The sequence below is a fragment of the Grampus griseus genome, assembly GCF_964374135.1.
Source record: "Grampus griseus genome assembly, chromosome: 6".
Classification (NCBI taxonomy): domain Eukaryota; kingdom Metazoa; phylum Chordata; class Mammalia; order Artiodactyla; family Delphinidae; genus Grampus; species Grampus griseus.
In genome coordinates, this window is record NC_139000.1 from 3645271 (window position 1) to 3654929 (window position 9659).

At 58.5% G+C, this 9659-nt stretch overlaps 1 protein-coding gene across 3 annotated transcripts; it reads right to left on the bottom strand.

Annotated features, from left to right (window-relative positions):
* Positions 1 to 3268: 3268 nt before the first annotated feature.
* GFI1B (growth factor independent 1B transcriptional repressor) lies at positions 3269 to 8341 on the bottom strand (the record flags this gene model as incomplete). Of its 3 annotated transcripts, none has more annotated exons than XM_082657141.1 (6): positions 3269 to 3447; positions 4483 to 4648; positions 5593 to 5730; positions 6320 to 6591; positions 7015 to 7155; positions 8242 to 8341. In XM_082657141.1, 6 exons carry the CDS (start codon positions 8339 to 8341, stop codon positions 3269 to 3271), a joined length of 996 nt encoding a protein of 331 aa, XP_082513267.1. The 3 variants fall into 3 exon arrangements, with proteins under 3 accessions (XP_082513267.1, XP_082513266.1, XP_082513268.1); XM_082657140.1 differs by having other exon boundaries at positions 4483 to 4747; XM_082657142.1 differs by lacking the exon at positions 5593 to 5730.
* Between the last annotated feature and the right edge of the window lie 1318 nt (positions 8342 to 9659).

A 9659-nucleotide genomic window follows, 5' to 3' on the forward strand; every position in this document is an offset into this window, starting at 1 on the left:
CCCCGCCACACCCACTGAGTTGGGCCCCCGACCCCAGCATGATGAGCGCAGCCCTCGCATCCCGCAGGAGACGGGACTTTGACGGGACCTCTGCTCCCACTGGCGGGAACGTTGCCGGTGGCTTGTGGCTGGTGCCAACCTGCAGGCCTTCTCCAGGGCCGCAGCTCTGCGTGCGCAGGGCAGCCCATCCTTCCTGTGACCGCCCTGTGGTTCCTGCAGCTGGCTGAGGGGTGGGCGTGGGGAAGGGACAGCAGCCTGGCTCTCCCCCTCCACGCGGTGCCGATTCTCCCCGGGGAAGCAGGTTTCGCCGCCCCCCCATACCTGCCCACCCACTGGCCCCCTTTCTCTGCAATGTGTGTACAAATGGGGGTCCAGACCCCCTGCTCTGAGGTTGCAGGGCCCTCCCACCGTTGTGGGCACTCAGTGGAGGGGTCGACACACTAAATCCCCAGCTCCTGACCTCAGCAGGTGAAGAAAGACACACTGTCTGGCTGCTCTTCCTTGACCCGCCCTGCTGCAGAAGTTAGCAAACAAGGAACATGCAAAGTAGCTCCTCTGTGCGTGTGTGTGTGTGTGTGCGCGTGTGTGTGTGTGTGTGTGTGTGTGTGTGTGTGTGTGTGTGTCCGTCCGTCCTCTGGGAAGTTCAGGCGCACTCCGGGTTCAGAAGCCCGGGTGAGCCTGGCCCTGCTGTGTGGCTTTGGGCAAGTCCCTTCCCCTCTCTGGGCTACACGGTCCTCATGGGCAAGAGGAGGAGGGGGGAGCAGGTGTTCTCCAAGGCTCTGGTGGCTCTGGTGGGTTGGCTGCCAGAGGCTGTCTTCCTTTGACCTCAAGAGTGAGGCTTGCAGGACAGGATCTGAAAGCCTGCTGAGGAGACCAGACCACCCTCGTATGCAAATCCTGAACCTCCGCCCCACCCTCTGCACACCTGACAGGTCTGTGTAGGGGAATTCTTGCTAAAGTAAACAGGAAGAGCCTTTGCAATGAACTACACCATGGGGTCTTGCCCAGCCAAACCCAGAGCCTGGGAGTCAAGGGAGTTACCATTCCTTAAGGAGCCTCAGAATCCTCTATTCACAGCGGAAGAGAGGAAACATCTGCAGGTGTCATTGGGAGGAAGGGTAGACAGAGACTCAAAGAAGAAGACTTGGATCAGATATCCTGATCCCAGCTCTGCACTTGCTTGCTGGGTGACCTTGGGCAAGACGGCCAACCTCCCTGAGCCTCAGTTGCCTGCTCTGTAAAATGGGGTAATGACAGCTCCTTTGCAGAGGGCTACGTGGGTTAGAGACAATGTATGGAAACCCTGAGCCCAGCTTGTTACCCGGAAGGGACTCTTTCAGAAGTGTTCATTGTGGTGGGCCAGGGACAGGCTTAGTGCTGAAAGCTAGAGCCCAGAGGGAATTCCTTCTAGCAGAGCGGAAACTTACCCACAGATAACCGCCAGTCCAGGTTCAGTGGGTCCTGAGCTGTAAGCAAAGAGCCCAAAGAGCTCAGTTTAGAAGCAAGAGAAGACCTCTGGCTGGAATGACCAAGGGAGGCTTCCTGGAGGAGGTGGCATTTGAGCAGGCCTGTAGATGGGCAGGATTTCAAGAGGGCACATTCATGGCCTACCAACACTAATCCTGTGTTAGGCCCTCCTCACTGCTGTATACTCGTGGCCTCAGGGGATCCTCCCAGCAACCCACAGGAAAGGATTGCTACGTTTACCATTTTACAGGGGAGGGGGCTCAGCCTGGAGTCACCCAGCTAGTGAGGGACAGCACCAGGCTTAACTTAATCACACCTGCAAAGTCCCTTCTGCCTTATAACATTCACAGGTTCCAGGGGTTAGGACGTGGATATCATCTTTGGGGGCCATTCTTCTGCCTACCACGGTGATTCCATTAAGGACCTTGAGATGGGAAGGTTACCCTGGATGACCCAGGTGGGCCTGATGTGATCACCAGGGTCCTTGCAAGAGGGGGACAGGAAGGTCAAAAGCAGAGGAAGGAGGTGGGCTGGTGGGAGGTCCAGGTGACGCACTTTGAAGATGGAGGAAGGGGCCACAAGCTGAGGGATGCAGGCGGCCTCTAAAAGCTGGGGAAGATGAGGAAACAGAACCTCCCCTGGGGCCTCCAGAGGGAACCAGCCCTGCCGATACCTTGACTTTTAGCCCCATGAGACTCATTTTGGATTTCTGACCTCCACAACTGTAAAAGAATACGTGTGTGTGTGTGTGTGTGTGTGTGTGTGTGTGTGTGTGTGTTTAATGTTCTGGCTGTGCCCCTTGGCCTGTGGGATCCTAGTGCCCCGACCAGGGATCAAACCCACGCCCCTTGCGTTGGAAGCACGGAGTCTGAGTAAGTGGACCCCAGGGAAGTCCCCCTTCGTGTTGTCTGAAGCCACCGAGTTTGCAGTGACCTGTTAGAGCAGCCACAGGAAGCTGACACAGCCCCAGCTGCATCCACCTTGCCCTCGCCTGGGGTCTCGTCACGCGGGTCTCTCACGCCTCTGTTTCAGCGCTTTATCAGTTTGGTCCCCCGATGTGTCTGCGAGCGACTCCGGAGCTTTCTATGCCTTTCAAGCCTTCCCACCATCCCTCCCCAGAGCCTCAGGCACTAGCTTGCACCCGGTACGCGTTTAAAAAATGGTGGCGATAGGTAAGTAAATCTGTGTCTTTTATTTACAGCTGTTGAGAGGAACAGGCTTTTGACAGCAGTAACTGCTGGTTTCCCCGTGGTCTGACCGCAGAACTAGAACCCCCGTGGCCTGAGCGCCCGTCAGGAGTGGGGAACAGCCAGCACGCTGGCTGAAGCAGAGGGGTTCTAGGTCTCCGACTGGGGCAGGAGACAGCTCTGACCACCCACGGCAGCCAGAAAGGGGCCTGCTGAAAACCGAGCTGACCAGATCCCCGTGAGCAGCAGGCAGGGGGAGGATTTCTCTGTGGGTCCCAGCTCTGGTCTGTTCTTGGCATCGCAGTGCACCTGGGGCTACTCTGGCCTCCTGGGCTCTGCCCCGGGGGGAAGGCACTGAGCCCTTAGACCTGTAGACAACATCAGCTCAGAAAAGATCCAGCTGCCACACTTTGCAGCAGGAGAATTGTTGGTCCAGAGAGGGAAAGTGACTTGCCCGAGGTCACACAGCAATTTCGTGAATCTCAAAACAAGCTTGACGAGTCCGGTCCAGTGCTGCCTCCAGGAGACTGGGGATCTGGGTGTGTGAGGCTGGCCTCCCTCCAGGTGACACGATCTTGGGGCAGGCCGGTCAGGAGCTGGGAGCGGGGACAGCCTCACTTGAGGTTGTGCTGGCTCTCGCGGTGCCGCCGCAGGTCCACTTTACGCTGGAAGCCTTTGGTGCACAGCTCACAGCTGAAGGGCTTGAAGCCCGTGTGCTTCCGGCTGTGAGTGATGAGGTTGGAGCTCTGGCTGAAAGCCTTCCCACACACCTGGCACTTGTGTGGCTTCTCACCTGCGGGGCGGCAAGGACAGGGTCAGGGCCGTTTGGACCAGACCTGCTGCCCCAATGCCCTGCAGTTGTTCTCTGGAATTTTATTATGTTTTATTGCACGTTCACTTTAGAAAATAATTAGAAAAGGGAGACAAGAAAAATACAACTCTGACCACCCAACCCCTCGGCCAATTGTACCCCAGTTTTAAGGCAGGGACTGGGTCCACCTTGTTTATCAATGAAGCCCAGCACCTGGTACAGGACCCTGCACAAAAGAGGCACTGGCTAACAGCTGAGGAATGAATGAATGGGGAATGAATGAATGAATGAATGGAGGGATGAATGAATGGTTGGAAGAATGAGTGAATGGATGACCGAATGGGGAAAGAATGAATGGGGAAATGGATAAATGAATGGCTGGAAGGACGAACGAAAAAGTGACCAAATGGGGGAACAAATGAATGGATGGAGGAATGAATGACTGAATGACAGAGTGGGGAATGAATGAATGGAGGAATGAAGGAATGGAGGAATGAATGAGGATGAATGAATGGTTGGAGGGATGATGAATGAGTGACCAAACGAGGAATGGGTGAATGAGTGGGGGACCAAAAGGGTGAGTAGCAGCATGACTGAATGAATGACCAAATGGGAAATGAATGAATGTGGGAATGAAGGAATGAATGGCTGGAGGAATGAGCGAATGAAGGAATGATGAACGAAGGAGAAATTCACCTGCTGGTCTCACTTCTACACACAGATTATCAGTGTCGACATTTTGCTATTTCCTTCCAGTACTTTTTCTACGCAGTAAGTAACACAGCGTACCCCGCCCTCCTGTTGGAGCGGGGTGGCCTCCCCTGTGTAACCTGACACCCCCATCCCTCCCCACCCGGGGCCTAAAGCCCGCACCTTTTAACAGTGAAAGGTTGGGTGCCCGCAGGCTCTGTCTGGGCCCTGGGGTGGGGGGCTTGGTGGGGGCGGGGTGGGGGGAGGGTCGGCGGACCCAGGCCGGGGAGGAGCTCTGCTGGGGCAGAGCGCGGGCCGCGGCCTCACCGGTGTGGATGTAGGTGTGCTTCTTCATGTCCGACTTCTGGTGGAAGCGTTTGCCACAGAACTGGCAGGGGTAGGGCCGCGTGTCCGAGTGGATGAGCAGGTGGGTGGACAGGGTGGACGAGCGCTTGAAGGCCTTGCCGCACATCCGGCACTCGAAGCTGCGCCCCTGCCGGAGGAAACGAGGCCCCGGGGGGTCAGGCGCAGGTGGGGCCTCGCGACCCGGGACTGCCAGGCTGGGCGCGGGACTGGACCCGGCCGGGATCCCCTGAGGAACAGGACACTCCATTGGGGTGGCCTCGAGGATGGGGCCTGGAGGAGCAGGAACCAGGGACCCCCATTCCTGCCTCCTAGGAGGGGCCGAGGCCTGGCCCCTGAGTGGCCTCCTATTAGGGGATTTCCCCTTGTGGTTTGTTTAAGCGGCTGAATTATTGGGGCCCAATTCTGGCTTCTGCCTCTTACTCACCACGTGACCTTTGGCAAGTCATTTAACCTCCCTGGGACTCAGTTTCCCCATCTGTACATTGGATCGTTATGGGTAGTGACCTCAAAGGATCGTTGGGAGGATTGAAGGTTGGGAACTGAGCTGGCAACTGGCACGTGGCACATTCTAACCATCTTTTCCTGCGTTTCCCACCTGAGCTTTTATATCTACCCAGGTGTTAGCAACTCAGGTCAGTGTCAGGTGCTTTCCCTGGAATGGGATTCTGAGGAAGGGATTTCGGCATCAGGTAGGGCTAAGTGGGATGAGATGAACATTTAAGCCTGATTTCAAGATTCTAAGAGTCAAGGGTCTCAGAGGTGAGAAACCTGTCCTGACCACCCAGGAGGTGGGGTCATTCCTCAGCATCCCAGACATCTCGCTGCCCCCGAAATCCCACCTGAGCTCCTAGCCTCTTCCAACTGTACATGAAGCCAGCTTGGTCCATCAGGGACTCAAACGTGTGAAGGGCGGGTGACGGAGACCCAGATCAGGGCAGCAGATAATGAGGGCCCCCCAATCTGTCACCTTCAGGGGCACAGAGAGAGACCCACCGATGCCCCCTAGGCTTCCTGGGGGGAGCACAGAGCAGGGGTGGGAAGTGAGGGTGCTGTGCTCAGCCAGCTGCCCACCTGGGAGTGGACGTGCGTGTGCTGCTCCAGGCTCACTGCATGGCCGAAGGTTTTGCCGCAGACGTTGCAGGCGAAGGGCCGGGTCCCACTGTGGGAGCGGCGGACGTGCACCTCGAGCCCATGTGGGGTGGAGAACACCTGCAGGAGGGGCAGAGCATGAGGCCCCGGGGGTGCAGAGAGGGAGAGGGCCAGGGTCCCACCTCTGCACCCAGCTAAGCCACAGGTGGGTGTACAGGAAAAGGAACACTGGATTGCCGATTCTGCTGCGATGTGCTGTGTGTCCTGGGAAGATCCCTTTCCCTCTCTGCGGCTGGCTTTCCTGTCTATAGAATGGAGTCTGGGAGGGGGGATCTGGAAGGCCCCTCCTGGCCCTATCTGGAGGCTGAATGGCGGTTAAAAAGTGGGAGTTGGGCAGAGCCAGGTTTGAATGCTGGTTGTGATATCTACTTGCTGCGTGCCATTGGGCAAGTGACTCAACGTCTCTGAACCTTAGCCCTCCGTCCACCTCCCGGGGCTCATGCATGTCAAGTGCTTAGCACAGGGATGAGCACATGGTCAGGGCTCAATGAACGGTGATGAGGGCAAATGTTGTGAGTCCTTGATCCCACCAGAGGACCCAAGAGTCACATCACAGGGGGCACCCAGCTCTGAGCACTCGCAGCTGCCAGGGTGCTGGAGAGGCGATGCAAGCAGGACCCGAGAGCCCACCCGCATCCCGGCCACCCACCTTGCTGCACTTGATGCAGTGGTATGCGTCCAAGCCCGGAGAGTAGTGGAGGCTAAAGTCCAAGGGCGGCTCAGTGCTAGGCACCAGAGGGCTGCCGTACAGGCTGACGGAGCGCTCCAGGAAGGCAGACTGCATGGTGGAGGGGGCCTGCTGGTAGCTGTGCCCGTAGGATGAAGCCAGGGCATCCCAAGAGAATCTGGGCTTGTAGAACGGGGGTGAGTCGGAGGATGGCGAGCCCTCATCCTGGGGTCGGGACGTCACAGCAGGCCCCTCTGTGGAGAGTGGGACATATACCTAGTGGTGACATTAAAAGCAGGGCACCCACTCCCCGCCACCCTCCACTGTGACCTCATGCTGAGGCTTTGGTGTGTAGCCCCGATTATTTACTGGGGGGGGGTCTGGGTCCTTACTGTGGCTCCTTGACTTTTCAGTCCAGAAATGTGCCCCAAGCCCTGCAGAGTGCCCACCTCACCCACTACGTGGGCCTGTCCAGCTGCTTCCTCTGCCCCACCACACAGAAGCTCTCATGTGGGAATGAACTCCCCATCCTGGAGGGATTCAAGCAGAAGCCTGAGAGCCTGGACTGTCGATCCTCCCTGACTCCACAACTCCGAGGGGCCCCACTTCCACAGGCCCATCCATCCTCCATTCCCCTTGCACCCTCTGGGGAGTGGCGGGGGTCCCCTGCTGGGTACCTGGGGCGGAGGCCATCCTGGTCATCAAGCTCTGGTCCAGCTCCAGCTCCGGCTCCCGTTTGAGGTCAGTCCAGTCCAGGCACTGGTTTGGGAACAGGGTGCTGAGGACAGGGTTGGTGCTCAGGACCTGGTCCCTGGCCACTGTGGGGAGACAAGACCGTCAGACTTCAGCTCTGGGAAGTCCGGAGGGACTGGGGGAAGGAGGGGCACCAGAGAGAGACCACTGCTGCCGCCCCTGGTTCTTCCCAGGATGGTGGGAGCAGTGTGGAGGCCAGGAGGAGACCCCTGCCCTCCCCCTCCCCTCCCCCTCCCCTCCCCCTCCCCTGCCCTCCCCCTCCCCTCCCCTCCCCTCCCCTCCCCTCCCCCTCCCCTCCCCCTCCCCTCCCCTCCCCCTCCCCTCCCCCTCCCCTCCCCCTCCCCTCCCCTCCCCCTCCCCCTCCCCTCCCCCTCCCCTCCCCTCCCCCTCCCCTCCCCTCCCCTCCCCCTCCCCTCCCCCTCCCCTCCCCTCCCTCTTCTCTCCCCCCTCCCCTCCCCTCCCCCTTCTCTCTCCCCTCCCCTCCCCCTTCTCTCCCCCTCCCCTCCCCTCCCCCTTCTCTCCCCCTCCCCTCCCCTCCCCCTTATCTCCCCCTCCCCTCCCCTCCCCTTCTCTCCCCCCTCCCCTCCCCTCCCCCTTCTCTCTCCCCTCCCCTCCCCCTTCTCTCCCCCCTCCCCTCCCCTCCCCTCCCCTCCCCTTCTCTCCCCCCTCCCCTCCCCTCCCCCTTCTCTCCTCCCTCCCCTCCCCTCCCCCTCCCCTCCCCTCCCCTCCCCTCCCCCTCCCCTCCCCTCCCCTCCCCCTCCCCCTCCCCTCCCCTCCCCCTCCCCCTCCCCTCCCCTCCCCCTCCCCCTCCCCCTCCCCTCCCCTCCCCCTCCCCCCTCCCCCCCACCGAGGAGAGCTCTTGGACCAGTCTCCATCTTTCTGAGCACCCACCCTCAGCCCTAGATCAGCCTTCTGATTACGAGTCACACGTCAGCTGCTGAGGACAGCGCCAATCAGGATGCTCTCATCACCCCCATGGGGTGAGAAGAGATAGGTGCATTTATTCATTCATTCAACCCACATTTACTGAACTCCTCCTGTTTCCAGACTTGGAAGAGCGGCTACTTCCGGTGGGATGCTGCTGCACCCCCATCACATGGGCAGGGAGTCCTGGTGGGTACAGCAGAAGGCCAGCCCGGGCTATGACTCACCAGGACCAAGGGCAGGAGACCAGAGGAGCCCATCCTCCTGGGCACGAGGCTGGTGGTAGGTGTGAGCCTTCTTACTCTTCACCAGGAAGGAGCGTGGCATCGTCACCGGGTGCCCCACACCTATAGGGGGAGAAGACGAGAAAGTTTAGGAAGGACGAGAGGACGATACTCCTCTATATTTTAGGACCTCCTCCTAAAATCAAAATCCACTGTCCTGGTTTGAATACTGTCCCCCAAAGTTCACATCCACCCAGAATCTGTGAATGTGACCTTATTTGAAAATAGGGTCTTTGCAGATGTAATCAAGTTAAGGTGATGTCACGCTAGGTGCAGAGAAACCCTAAATCCAATGTGACAAGTGTCTTTATAAGAAGAAGGAAACTTGGACACACAGACACAGACACGTGCAGGAAGAAGGGCCACGTGGAGATGGGGGCAGAGATTTGGAGGGATGCGGCTTCAAGACAAGGATTGCTGGCAAACCAGAAGCTAGGAGACAAGCCTGAAACACACGCTCCCTCAGAAACTCCAGAGGAGCTGACTTTGCCGACACCTTGATTTGGGATTTCTAGACTCCAGAACCCTGAATGAATACATTCCTGTTGTGTCAAGCCACCCAGTTTATGGGTTTTTTTTACAGCAGCTACAAAGCCTAGTGTCCCTCACTCCTCTCTTGCTGGAAAACCAATACACCCACTTCTAGAAAACCCCAGGTCAGCCTGCCCCTGCTGCATGCCCTGAGTTACCCTGGGAGCCGAGAAGGAAGGGCAGGGGTACCTCCATTTGTGAAACACTCTGCACCCTGCACCCAGAAAACTGCATCTGCATCCCGGTGGGGTCTGCATTCAGAGGCCGTGGAAAGTTGTGGTCTGAGCACAGGTTTTGGAGTCAGATGCTCACGGGTTAGAATCCCAGCTCACCCGCTGTGCAATTTGGGGCAGACGCTTAACCTCTCTGGGCCTATTACCTTTTCTGTAAGATGGTAATCCAGGTTGATGGTGCTGATGAGTGCCTAGTACGTGCTCAGCGCCTATCAGAGAGGAACCTGGCAGGTGGGCTGCAACGAGGGGGGCCACCTCAATCGCAAATCCACGTTATTGTGCAAGTTGGGTGCTGACGTAGCCAGAGCGGGGCTGCACCTTGTCCACAGCTCCGGCCCAGAATCTGGCCCCCAGAGAGGGAGGGGCTTTTCCTCTCTCCTCGGGGGTGGAGGAAGTGGTTGAGCTTCTATGTGGAGCTCGAGGCCTGAGAGGACCCCACTGGAGGCCTGAGGTCATTTTGTGCACAGGGAGGAAGAGGCCGAGGTCCACCAACTCTAGGGACTGAGCACAGGGCAGCCCAGCCCAGGCCCATCACTGAACCCACGGGTCAGCGGGTCGGGGAGTGCAGAGCTGGACCAGCCTGACTACCCGGTACTC